The following is a 14,295-nucleotide window of genomic DNA, read 5'->3' as shown; positions in this document are numbered from 1 at the left end:
CTGATCATGCGTGTCAACGTACTCAACTGCCCATGTTGACTACAATTAGAAATCTTTTAGATTGTACTCGACGATATACATGCATGCAGGAAGTAACACTATGAACATGACGAACAAAGAAAGAGGACAAAATACAGTTCCTCATTCTATCCTCAACAATGGGCCACTTTCGTAATGTAACCAAATTTATTGCATAAGTCTTTGTATAAAGTGCCTCAATACAAATTATTTTATTCACCTGATAAGAATGATAGTATTTCAATAGACAGAATCCGAACTGCATACATTAGCTGTTGCCAGGTTGGACAAACATTATGGCTTGACCTACCTAGCAACACTTAATATAAGCAGTTGCATTATGACTATTGAAATACTATTATTCTTATCAGGTATGAAATAATTTGTATTGAGGCACTTCACAAAGACGTATGCATTAAATTTTGTTACATTACGAAACTAGCCTATTGCTGTGGTAGAACGATCCCTTCACTGATATTATGTAAAAATGTGTAGAACAGGTGAGTATGCACTTTGTGACACCTGTTCTACACATTTTTACATAATAGCAGGGAAGGGATGTTCCTTATTGTCTACTTGAGGAACTGTATATTTCATGCACACGCGGCATATATTAGTACCGTACTAGATTTAGGAAAATCAAGGTTGACGCATTCTCGATAGCCGACTGAGACGACGTGACGCATGCACAGTGCCTTAAAATGACGTCACACGTTACAGTCAAAGCTGTCGACGTGCAAATCTAAAAGTCCCTAATACTTGCTATGTGAACATACCCACAACCTGACAACCACACACACACATTTAAAAAAAAGAATCCTGTAAATCACAAAAGCAACAGATTCGTTTAAGACCAATTCGGTGTATTGTTTTGGAACAGGTGAACTAAATTTCTAGTCACCAATGACAACAAATGACATGAACAAGCACTATCAATTTGATTGTATTGCAATTACAAAGTCATTGAACCGATTTTGCATACATCACTCCTATGAGGCTCTATTTTTTGTCCTTTTTTGTTGAAGAGGTAGGAATGCAAAATGAATAAGAACTACGTTAAGTGGTCTGACAATAAAGCACCATGACCATTTTTTTCTCCAGGAAACCATGTTTGGATTGTCCTATGTAGCCTTTTATAGCTCTTATACCCCATTCACAGTGGTTTTGAAATTTGTAGCGGCGTTGTAGCGGAGCGGCGACACCGCCATAACACCGCTACAAATGCATTCACAGTAGAAAAGTTATCCCGCTGCAGCAGCGGGATAAATATCATGTACCCATTCACGCTGCAGCGGGTGATTTTTATTACCTCCGTAACAAACACGTGTATGCATGGCTCATGACCCGCGAGTGACCCCGATATGACCGGAAATACTTCAGCGCGGGGTTTTCGATCGCTTGAAATTGCGCGCGCTAGCTGTACTTTACACACTCTTCCTCATGTACAGGGCGTATCATAATAAAGGATATTGAAGTTTAATGACGATTTATATGAAAACTACTGATTTCATAATCAAGCACTTATGTCTGTTGTAAAGGACAGAATGTCCTCTTTTTAATGACACCCCAATCATACTTCTACTGTCACAGTTGACTGAATAACAAAGCATTGCTGTCCACCATGTGAAAGGTGCACCGTGACAAGTTAGCATTCACAGATAAATTCTAAAGATTAGTGCTTGTGTCAGCCCAGACATATTGAAATGCTGAACAATGAGTGGATTATGTGTCTAAGAAGGAAATGTTATCAAACTTGGCACAGTGCACCTTTCACATGGTGGACAGCAATGCTTTGTTATTCAGTCAACTGTGACAGTAGTAGTATAATCGGGGTGTCATTAAAAAGAGGACATTCTGTCCTTTACAACAGACATAAAATGCTTGATTATGAAAACAGTAGTTTTCATATAAATCGTCATTAAACTTCAATATCCTTTATTATGATACGCCCTGTAGATAGCTCGATCATATTACTTTTTAAAAAACTAGCATTTTTATTGCTTCCAGTCAGAATATTTTAATTTTTTGAAGTGTGAAATATTTTTATTTGGATAATTATAATATCTACATAATAATAAAATCAATTTGAATCCACTGGTTACTTTATTTCTATTTCACTTTATGTTCCCCATTGCTGGAGAAAAGAGGTCAGTGATAGGTAAGTAAACAAATCACACGTGTTTGTCGCGGTGTTATAGCGGAGAGCCTTCACACTGAGTAAACACCGCGACAGCAGCGGGACTGTCCCGCTGCTGTAGCTAGGCGAACCTAGCGATAGTTTGTCGCGGCGTTATCGCGAGGCGGTGTTATCCCGCGATAGTTTATAACGGGTCCGAGCCTTCACACTGAAGACAACACCGCGACAGCAGCGGGACAGTCCCGCTGCTGTCGCGGTGTTTGAGGCCACTGTGAATGGGGTATTAGAATCCCTTTGACTTATCCCTGTTCGACAGACACTCAATGAATACAGGTACATATATTTCAAACAGATTTTAATGACTACAGTATGTGTACTCACTATGAAAATGACGGACAAAGAAAGAGGACAAAATATACAGTTCCTCATTCTACCCTCAACAATTGCTGTCGTAGACAGAGGAACATCACTTCACTGCTATTATAAAAAAATGTGTAGAACAGGTGTCACATACACATTCACCTGTTCTACTTATGTTACATAATTGCAGTGAAGGAATGTTCCTTTGTCTACCACAGCAATTGTTGAGGGTAGAATGAGGAACTGTATATTTTGTCCTCTTTCTTTGTCCATCATATTCATAGTGACTGGTTGATGATATAGAGATCGAGCAAGTTTTACCTGGCTTCTTCTCTTCTGGACCATCTCATGACAAGGCAGGAGCACTGGTAAGATTGCGCCTGTATGCGCACTAAGTGGTGCATGATGGTGATGATGCTGATAATGGTAGTGATGATGATGGTGGTATTGGTATGGGTGGTGGTGGTGGTGATGATGATGTTAGTTTGTGGTGGACATTGGCGATGGTGGCCGTAGCGAATGTGATGGTGGATGCAGTGGTAGTAGTGGTAATGGAGGTATTGATGATGGTTTGTGGTGAAGGTGGTGGTGATGTTTATGGTAACGATGATTGTAGTGATAATAGTGGTGGTTGTGTTGATGATAGTCATGATCATGGTGATGATAGTGATGGGGTTGTTGTGGTAATGTTGATAATAATTATGATGACAGTAATGATGGTTGTGGTGGTGGTATTGGTAAAAATTGTGGTGGTGGTTGTGGTATAGTGAGGGCCCTCATTTCTTTGTTATCATTTCCAATACAATATCCGTGCCGCATACATTTTCCCACTTCTTCCAACCGTCGTTCAAAGTAAGATAACTCTTAATGTAATATAATAAAGAGAAGTTCTAACGGCAAGCCTGCCTTAGTCTCTAGCTTCCAGACATCAATTATGAGCGAGCGTCAGAAGCTCTTGGACGCGGCCCGGACTGCGGTAAACCTGCTTGACGCCGCTCATTCCGCAGTGGACCTTCTCACCACCGTACTCGGGACTGAAGAGGAGAACGGTTGCCATGGCAATCTCATCGAACAACATAGTGACGTCACTGGTATGTTCCGCTCCTTTTGTCATGACATGTACACTGTACTGCAGTCAGTCATCTCTCTGGTCAGGGGCGTAGCCGATGGAGGGGGCAGGGGCGGACTGGGAATTATAGTCGGTTTAGGAATTTCGATGTGACCGGCCCGCCTGGAACAGACTTATCAATCAACTCTCCGACCACAAATCGACCAGCTTTCGAGGCAAAATATTTTGTGGTTGTTCGATAGGGGGGTATGTGCCCTCTGTAGCTTAGCCGGTGTCTCTGTTCCTAATAAGTTGAAGGGTAATGTTGCGAAATTATTTGCATGACTATTCTCATTTGGTAATACTTACTCAACTAGAAATCATGAATCCTTCAAAAATTAATATCAATGATCGATGAATACAAAAATAATTGAATAAGAGCATTACAATACTGTTATTTTCGTATCCTACTTGACGGACTGTCTGTAAAGATGGTCAATATTGCAAAAATAATTGCCATAAAACAAATAGTCATTGGTTTTTATCATCCTCATGATTAACGAGATAATAGGAAAAAAAACGTATTAGCCTACATGTAGATTATGTGCAGAAGAAAATTGTCCGTGAATTCAAATTAGGAAAATGATCTATTTGTTTCAGTTTCCAATCAACTTTCTATCTCTCTCTCTCTCTCCTTCTTTCTCTCGCTCTCTCTTTTCCTCTCTCTCTCTCTCTTTCTCTCTCTCTCTCTCTCTCTCTCTCTTTTCCTCTCTCTCTTTTCCTCTCTCTCTTTTCCTCTCTCTCTCTCTCTCTTTCCTCTCTCTTTCTCTCTCTCTCTCTCTCCTTCTCTCTCTCTCTCTTTCTCTCTCATTTTATCTTTTTTCTTTCCCTCTCTATCTTTTTTTCTCTCTCTCTCTCTCTCTTCCGACTTTCTCGCACTCGCACCATCTCTTTCTATTTTCTTCTTCTTCCCCCGCTTTTACTTCTCCCTTTCTCTCTCTCTCTTTCCCTCTCTATCTGTCCCTCTTTCTCTCTCTCTTACTCTCTCTCTTTCTCTTTTTTCTTTCCGTCTCTTCCGACTTTCTCGCACTCGCACCATCTCTTTCTATTTTCTTCTTCTTCCCCCGCTTTTACTTCTCTCTCTCTCTCTCTCTCTCTCTCTCTCTCTTCTGAGTGTCTGTGACTCGTACTCTCTTTTATCTTCTCCTTTATTTGTCCCTTTCTCTCCCCCCCCCCCCTTTCTCTCTCTCTCTCTCTCTCTCTCTCTCTCCCTCCACGTATTCAAACGGAAGACTTGCCACAGACTGCGTCCAACAGCACTTCAGAAGTCTGGAAAACACAGATTCCAGAGGGAAGAGGTCCTATGAGGGGGGCTTCAACGTTGAGAATCAAAGATGACACCAAACCTCATTCCCAGGATACAGCACCTTCAAATATTCATAGGTACTTGGAGTAAATTGCGTTTGGAATTTGTCCTCGTTACCTTCTTTGTATGTTTGTAACTTTGCCTGATTTTAATATTTCACATTTAGTAAGTACGCATGTAAACGTATTACTTAATTGATTATGCTATGCAATAATTTGGTGTATATATAGCAACGGATGATGGAGAGAAGGATGAGACTGACACTCATTCACAGATGCGAAACGGGAGGAATGAGCGGGATCGTAGATTCAGTCGAGCAGTCATCCCACGGATCCCTTCACAAGGTAATTACTGTTTTTATGCACTCCAGCAAAGCATAGAGAGTCAATGCTAATGCGTATTGACCTTTAGCACTGCATGCTTGCTGTGAGGCAGGTATTATTAGACCCATACACAAATACACACACCACACAATATTGCATAGACTGCATACAATCATGCCGATGCGGCTGTAAGCAAAGTTTGACAGTAGACTTACAATTTGAATTTTAAAATTATTCTTTTTAACATCTGTAAGTTGAAAAAAATGTATTTTACTGCTGTTTAGGTGTCATCAATATTGTCACTAAAGTACCGATTTTTAGTGAAATCAGTTGAGTTTTGTACAGTGGTGTTTGAAATGTTGAGAATCAAAAGCACAGCTTTTACTACACAGCCAGGATAGTGATGCTCCTATGTGTGTTTTTATGTAGTTTTTTTTTTGGGGGGGGGGGATTTTAATGGCTCGTTCACACGCGAAGCGGTTTTATTTTCAAGGTGTAAATGAACTGCAACTGCGCGGCGAGACAAAGGTCCTAAGTTCTGAACATTGTATTGATATCAAATGTGTCCAACTTTTTGTCTAGTCTGATCTAATATGTGTAGACCGGCAGCGCACTGCGCAGCAGAAATCATGTCATTTAAAAAACTATCCTTGGAATTACTTTTCTATTGAAGTGTAAATGGTGTAAAAGAGCGTCCTTGGAACAACTTTTCTATTTAAAGTATGTGTGGTGTAAAAGAGTATCCTTTGAGAATAACTTTCATTTAAAGTGTGTATGGTATAAAAAGGCATCCTTGGAACTACTTTTCTAAAAAAGAGCATCATTTGAACTACTTTTCTATTTTCTATTAAAGTGTGAATGTTATAAAAGAGCGTCCTTGGAACTACTTTTCTATTAAATTGTAAGTCGTAAACGAGCATCCTTGGAACTACTTTTCTATTAAAGTGTGTATGGTCGAAAATGGAGGCCTTCGTTTACACGATAAAGATATGACCAGGGAGCTTTTCACTACAACATGGCAATATCCCTATTTGGCAGTTCTTGATTTCTTAATGACTTCTTTGACATGAGACGAGAAATTCCACGAACATCCACGCTACGTGATCAAGTTTGATTATGACCTAAAAATACAAATATTGTGTCTTTCATGACATAAAAAAGCCTCGATTTTGCCCTCAAAATAATAAAATGATACGAGCATTGCAGCAGTATAGAGGACACACATTATAGTACACAGCTCTTGCCATATATTTCTGTGCTAATTCTGGCAAACATCATTTATAATATCCAAACTTCTCTTCATTATCACACATGTATTGATGAGTGTAATCAGCTATATGTATTATCAATCATGTATAATTGATATTTCGATACGAGGGATAAGGAGAGACTTAAAAGAGCTCACAAAGCCAGTGGGCGTTTCATGAAATAATTAGTCGGTGGTTTTCACAGACTAATATCATTTTTACATACAATTTTATTTTCACCGACTATTTTCCAGGCCTCTGATTGGTCAAATTTAGTCAGCGCTGACAGTTGTCGGCGGACAAATGTTGATGAAATACCCCACTGATCAAATCAACTGAAGCGTTGCCCGACCAAAAAAAAATACATTTTCCAAATTGCCTTTGAATTAACAAATACTTTAATTGTCTGATCACCTTGAATTTGACAGGGTTGTTTTCTCTTTTGCTCGAAAAAAAATAATTGTTTTCAAGCAATTCATTGCACGATTTCGTTAGTAGGTCCATGGTTATATCGAGCAAGCTAATGACAAGCTTTTTTTATTGTTTATTTGTTTGGCAAAATTTCAAAAAATAAATTATTCAAGAAATTGTTCCAAGGTTTGAGAGCGTTAGTCAAAAAATGGGGACATTTTTTATTACAAATAACTGTGAAATTACATTTCTCAAGATATATATTTTTTTGAAGGAGCCTGTTATCTGTATTGAATGACTTTGATGATATCAATAGCCATGTGCGGATAATAGTGGAATGGTTATCCAGGCTCGTTTATGAGTCATATTAGGGATCATTTAGGTTGATAGTTGAATCCCCTCCAAAATGATAATGAAATCCACTCCAAAAAGTGGTTTGGTTTACTCTTTCGAGTGTCGATTCTTTTATTGTTCTGAGCATGGATTTCCACTAAAAATAAAGAGATCCCTAAAATGATTCCTGACAGAGTGGATATCTACTCCTATACTCATGGTGTATTTATAATGTTCTTTTAGCAAGAAAAACAAGATTTCACATTTCCGATTGTCAAATTCAATTTCAATTTCAATTTGACGAAATAAATTTTGTCTTTCTGTATTGCACAATGTATAGCAATAAACAGGTTTGTTTTATAGTATAGCTATGCGAGTATACTCTCCATTTCAGATTCTCTTCAAATTAGTCCTTACATCCTGTGTAATAGATTTTTGAAGAACCTCCTTCACTTATTATGGACTCTGGCTATTCACTGTCACCTATTTTTGCTCCAGTAATTTCGCTGGATCTCGAGGCAGCAGACAACAGAAAACCATGTCAAGATTCACTTGGCTTGAGACGTTCCCCATAAATTGATGAAATCTTTAATCTTGCCTATTATTTAAAGGTTGTGAGAAGCCTAAATTATATGTGATGATCACCCTCAATGAATGATAATTTTACTGTAATAGTTCATACGCCTGTTGAATTTTCCGCATCAATTTCATTTAGTCGCCAAGGTAACGCCTCAGCGACTTATCGCATGCGAGAAGCGGGGTGACGTCATCATGGAAGATGCCATTGGAGGCGATGGGGGTGGCGGTACTGAGATCAGAGTTGAGGGATGGGACCATAGCTTTAATGAGTTCGTCATCGAACAGGCACAAGCCAGCAGTATACTCGTTCTGGAAAATGCGAAGGTATTAAACTGACCTTAAACTTTGGTTTTTATATTATTGTGTTCAACAGTGTTGATAAAATATATAGAATTAAAGTCGAATTCCGAACATTAGATATTTTCTTCTTCTTCGATTTAATGACAACAACCACACAATAGGTCATTTTCGGGCATATACACAATAAGCATAGCTACCATTATTTCTCTTTTCTTTTAGTTTAATCTTTTAGTTTAATCTTTACAATAAAAACTGCATGCAAACAGATTGATATGAGGTACTCACCTTCTGTTATGTCTTTAACAGTGGAATTAATGTGTTTTGCGCTATCAAGGCCTACTTAGTGGAAAAAAATGTAAACTGTGAAAAAATGTAAAATAATTGGGAACAATTAACTGAGCCTGAAAACTGAAACAATTGCTAACATATTCATGAGGACAGTGGAATTAATGTTTTTATTTTACATTTGTCCACAGTTTACAATATTTTCACTAATTACACATGATGTAAATAGTGCATAAGACAAATAAATTTAGACAGTTCAGATGCGTATAGTAACTGCATGCGCTCACATGAGTTTTCCAAGTCTATTTTTATTTGTTATCTTTTATATTTTTTTCCAAATTACCTTTTCTGGCACAAAATTTGTTCAACGAAGCTGAGAAAAGAACTGCATGAAGCCAAGACCGAAGTTGCCACACTGAATAAAGAACTCTCAATGAATGAGGTGGGTAAAATTATGATGAAAGCGTGTCATTTGCACCAAAGGCGTCAATTCGATTGCGTAACTGTGCATGCATGTGCTAGTCTATATTAAACTTGAAATTGAAATTGAAATGGGTTTGTTTTGAATTACATGGGGTTTAGAAATTTAACTCACAAAAGCAAAATTTCTTACAAATCTATACATGTATATCATAGTCATACAATAATGTAATAATAATAATAAATAATTAATTAAACGTTTTTGTAAAGGGCATGACACATAGGAAAGAAGGAGAGAAACAGAAAAAGAGAGAGAGTTTGAAAATATATACATTATATTTCATAGTCATAGAATAGTATGAAGGATAGAAACAGAGAAAATGAGAGAGTTAAAAAAAGGAAACATAAGAATATGGATGAGGAAAGCCAATGGTTTGGCATCTTCTTACTCTGGACCATAAACCCCAGAGCTTGTGCTGGATGCTTTGCAGAGGAAATTAAGATGTAAGAAAGATCACGGAACCATTTCTTCTAGAATACTGAATGGACATTTCAAGTACTGGTTCTTCTGAAGTTTATTCATGGAATCAATTAAATTTGACAGTTAGTAACCAAACTTCGGCTTCTTTGGAATTGTTCAATATATACTTTGTTTTTCTCTTAATAATTTTATAACAAAAAAGTACATTAAAGTTGCTTGGGCTCGAATTCCATCACTTCAATGTTTCCAACTTAGCACAGTTAAAGTAAATAAAATCCGAAAGTATTAAAACATTCTATATTGTATTCATTTATTAATATGAAACCAAACATGGAGCACTTTTTAACTGCCCAAGACAAGCGGTATCTGCCGGAGGGGGGACTCCATGAATAGGCAAACTAAACATCACCTTTAAATGGATATGTGCATTTTAAATCTAGCTTTTTCAGTATTTAATATGAACATTATTATTATTATTTATTATCATCATTATTCAGTATTACTTATTATGATTTACTATTATTCATCAGAATGGTCATGTATCGCTCAATTGCAGGTAGATCACAACGACGCCGAGGTGCAGACAATGCTCTGCTCTCATGCCCTTGGTGATCATTTCTACCTCGGCCACGGGTTCAACGAACTTGCATCAGATGATGAGGACACCGATTACTTGTAAGCTTACATGAACTATTTAGTAGTTAATAGTATGCATGCTATATTCAGATGCCTTGATTCTCCGTCTCCCCCCCCCCTCCTCCCACATCCCCTCCCACCCCCCCCCCCTTCCCCCTCCCACTCTCTCTCTCTCTCTCTCTCTCTCGTTCTCTCTCTCTCTCTCTGTAAGGTCTGATAGACGCAATATCTTGTGATTGTCTGAAATTAAGTAGAAAGAACATTGATGTAAATATAAATTGAAAGTTTAATTTGAATTGAGAAAGCATATTGACTGTGTGTGACAATATACTAGATTCAAGTTAATTTACATGTTTTACTACAATTTCATTTGCACATTTTGTTTTGCTGCTTGTAAGTGTCGGCTTGCATGGTGATGTAGATAACAGTAGATATAGGCTTGCGGATTGTCAACCTGTTCGAAACGTCGAGCCACTCCCGCCATCCATCCTCTCCTATAAGCTAAGAAAGATAACCAACAGTCTTTTTCAAGACTATACCAAACAGTCCTTTTCACGACTACAAACCCTCAAGAAAGATTACCGAGAGTCCTTTTCAAGACTCCTCAATCCTCTCTCTCTTTCCCTCTCACATGGTGCCTACAAGCCTACTGTACATTTTGTTTTGTTTATCATTTAATTGCCGCCCCTGTCCCCTAAAACGAAAAGCGCTGTAGTGGAGGCTGCAGAATTATGAAGGCCTATAATATTTCGATCACTATACCAGAAGGTTCTACTTCTAATGGACTTGTCAATATGAAGCAGCAAGGCATATCCATTAGACCAACAGCAAACAAGACAGTCAAAAAATCTTTTTATACCCCCCCCCACAAAAAAATAAATAATAATAATAACAATAATGACAATAAATAATTAAATCAATCAATCAATAAACAAATACAATTTTTTTTTTAAATAATAATAATAATGATACTTTTTTTTGGTAATACAATAATTAAGACTCGCTAGACCGACATCCGTCTCGATTTTCAACCGTCAGATAAATTTCAGACGGCCTATATACCCGACCGATAATGCCAGTCTCGTAGGCTGCCCGTCATCGGTCTGGTGGGCTGTACCAATATGCAACACGAATCGTACATCACTGCTTTTTCTTTCCGTTTTGATTTCCGTTTTGATTTCCGTTTTGATTTAGGACGACTTACAGTAATTCATCCCCCGACAGACGTTATTCCACACAAGCGAACCGATCGGACGGTTTCATGGAGGGAACACGCGGCGCCGAGGTTTACTTCTGTACGCCTGGTTCGAACATCTCTACTCCCAGGACCCTGGGTCGAGCATCCACCGTCTCGTCCTCGGGAGGTGGCCTTATCCGAAGAAAACTGGAGCTACCCAAGTCACTAAAAAATGGTAAGGTCATGTTTTTATTTATCATTCCATGATGTAAATTAGCAGATGGTCACTCCAGGCGCGGTTCCAGGGGGGGGGGGAGCGGGCCGGCACGATTTTCAATTTTCCGGGGGGCAAAAGAGAAGGGGGGAAAAGTGCTCACTCACTATCTTAACCTATTTGATCAGTGAACAAGACATTCTTCTACATATATATATATATATATATATATATATATATATATATATATCTCCACTTATTCTTTTTTTTTAATCACATTTAAAAAAAAATCTGATACAACTTACAATGACAATCTCTCCATATTTCTATCAATATCTTTTCTTCTCCCTATCACTCTTTCCCTTTCACACACTCTCTCTCTCTCCCTCTCTGTCTTTATTCTTTCTGCCTTCTCCACTCTTTATATCCATCTCTTTCACATTTCCTCTCTCCTTATGGTCCTTCTCCCTTTCTCTTTCTCCTCTCTATTCTCCCTTGCCTCCTACCCCCCCCCCCCTCTCTCTCTCTCTCTCTCTCTCTCTCTCTCTCTCTTTCTCCTCCTCTCTGTATTCTTTCTTCCTTCTCTCTGTATTCTTTCTTCCTTCTCTACTCTTTATATTCATCTTTCTCTTTCACATTTTCTCTCTCCTCATGGTCCTTCTCCTTTTCTCTTCTCTAATATATTCTCCCTTGCCTACTCTCTCTCTTTCTCTCTCTCTTCCTCCTTCCTCTCCTTCCTTCCTCTCCCCCATCTCTCTCTCTCTCTTTATCTCTCTCTCTCTTTATCTCTATCTTTCTCTTTATCTCTATCTTTCTCTTTATCTCCATCTCTCTCTTTATCTCTATCTCCATCACTCCCCCTACACACAGGCGGAGGCTACCTCAGCATCACCAGCTACGAGGCTTTGACATCCGACGACGACGAGAGTTCAACGATCTCTCCGGGATGCTGTCCCTTTGCCTGCTTTAGTTGTCTTGGTAGACGAAAGTCCCCACAGAAGTAAATCCGATACTGTTGAAACTGTCCAGTATGACAGCAATGGAATAACTTTGTAACTCTTTATACGCTTTGGATCGAACCTAAGACTGTAACGTTATTAATAATAATAATAATAATAATAATGTAACTTATATCGCGCCAAATCCACTCTGTGGAGTGCTCAAGGCGCGTGTAAACAGGAAAAAAGATCAAGACTTGAAAAGAAATGTTTTGAGATGAGTTTTGAAAGAATCAGAGGATAAACATTTTTTGATGTCTTCAGGAAGGCCATTCCATAATTTAGGACTAGAGTATGCAAAAGATCTTTCCCCCCACGTTTTGGTAATTTTGGGGGTTACAAGAAAATTGGAAGTGGATGAGCGCAGAGGTCTTGCAGGAGTGTAGTTTTGGATTAGAGAGATAAGGTATTGAGGAGCAGAGCCGTGAACGCAATGAAAGGTGAGCAACAAAATTTTGAAAACAATGCGATCTTTTACTGGGAGCCAGTGTAGCGACTGCAAAACTGGGGAAATGTGGGTACGCTTGGTGGTCAGAGAAACAATACGAGCTGCAGCGTTTTGAAGCTTCTGAAGCTTGGACACTAGATTCTGGGGTAGATTGATTAGGAGGGCATTGGCAAAATCAAGACGGGAGGAAATCAGAGCATGAACTAATTTTTCGGTGGCAGACTTGGACAAATATTTACGAATAAAACCGATATTACGCAAGTGGTACCTTACAGATCTACAAATATTAAGAACTTGGTTAGACATTGTCATATGTGAGTCAAACATAACACCGAGATTGCGACACGTTTGTGACAAGTGAATTATGTGGCCAGAAAATGAAATGCAATTGATATTAACTTTACTAAGCTGTACTTTGGAACCAAATATAAGGAATTCACATTTGTCTGAATTTAATTTCAAGGAATGTGCGAGCAACCAATCAAGAACGTCAGCCATGCAAGATTCAAGGCGATGAACGGCTCGTTCTGCAGCGGCTTGATCTGAATTGAAGGAAATCATAAGTTGAATATCGTCTGCATAAATATGATAATCTATGCTATGTTGTAACAAAACTTGTCGCAATCCAATTAAATAAATTGAGAAAAGAGTGGGCCCGCCCACAGAACCTTGTGGTACTCCACAAGAGAGAGGCAAAGCAACTGATTTGCAACCATTAATACAAACGATCTGAGAGTGGTATGACAGATAAGACTCGAACCATTTGTATGCCTCACCCTTGACACCAAGTGAACTAAGTGTGTTCAAAAGGATAGTGTGATTAACGGTGTCGAAGGCGGAGGACAAGTCTAGCAGCAGGAGAGCAGTTGCGTTACCCCTATCCATCCCTTGCAGGATATAGTTGGACACATTCACAAGCAGTGTTTCCACACTATGATGGGTTCTGTAACCTGACTGGAAAGGGTCGAACAAATTATTGTCCAGAAAATAATCCGAAAGACGAGAAAACACAAACCTTTCAAGAATTTTGAACAAAAACGGTAGGTTTGAAACTGGTCGATAATTTTGGAGGGAATTTCGGTCCAGAGAAGGTTTCTTCAACAACGGAGTAACATGAGCTATTTTCAATGAGGAAGGAACATGTGCCTGCTCTAAACTCAAGTTAATCAAGTAAGAAAGGATGGGAGCGAATGTGGAGGAACAGTCCATTAATAATTTAGTGGGAACAGGGTCTAACTGACATGATTTGGGGGGTAGTTTACGTAAGAGTGACATAATCTCATTGGGGGTAGTAGGTTGTATTACTTCAAAGGAAGAGGAAGTAAGGGGATGGTGTGGTGTTTTGTCAGGTGATAAACTGTCGCAGATGGTCTTGACTTTCGTCTGGAAGAAGTGGATGAATGTAGAGGCCATTTGCTGGCTATCCGTGTGGGCTGGAAGTGGTGGTAACTGTCGACGATTCAGAAGTCGGTTTGCTACTGAGAAGAGCTTTCTTGAGTCATTCCGACAGTCTT

At 38.8% G+C, this 14,295-nt stretch overlaps 1 protein-coding gene and 1 long non-coding RNA gene across 3 annotated transcripts; both read left to right on the top strand.

The window, feature by feature from the left end:
• Nucleotides 1–2,804: 2,804 nt before the first annotated feature.
• On the top strand, nt 2,805–5,000 carry LOC115926557. 2 transcript variants are annotated; one of them, XR_004065083.1, is made up of 3 exons: nt 2,805–2,883; nt 3,427–3,606; nt 4,856–5,000. It is a non-coding gene; the product is annotated as an uncharacterized LOC115926557 (long non-coding RNA). The 2 variants fall into 2 exon arrangements; XR_004065084.1 differs by having other exon boundaries at nt 3,399–3,606.
• A 160-nt stretch (nt 5,001–5,160) lies between these two features.
• Nucleotides 5,161–12,429, top strand: LOC115918805. The gene is made up of 6 exons (XM_030991350.1): nt 5,161–5,273; nt 7,959–8,146; nt 8,781–8,849; nt 9,865–9,983; nt 11,139–11,356; nt 12,206–12,429. The coding sequence occupies exons 1-6, from the start codon at nt 5,204–5,206 to the stop codon at nt 12,337–12,339; spliced, it is 798 nt and encodes a 265-aa protein (XP_030847210.1). The 5' UTR covers nt 5,161–5,203; the 3' UTR covers nt 12,340–12,429.
• Nucleotides 12,430–14,295: the final 1,866 nt, after the last annotated feature.

The sequence above is a fragment of the Strongylocentrotus purpuratus genome, unplaced genomic scaffold (genome assembly GCF_000002235.5).
Source record: "Strongylocentrotus purpuratus isolate Spur 01 unplaced genomic scaffold, Spur_5.0 spur5_scaffold_2, whole genome shotgun sequence".
Lineage (NCBI taxonomy): Eukaryota > Metazoa > Echinodermata > Echinoidea > Camarodonta > Strongylocentrotidae > Strongylocentrotus > Strongylocentrotus purpuratus.
This window is presented reverse-complemented; position numbering and strand designations above follow the sequence as displayed.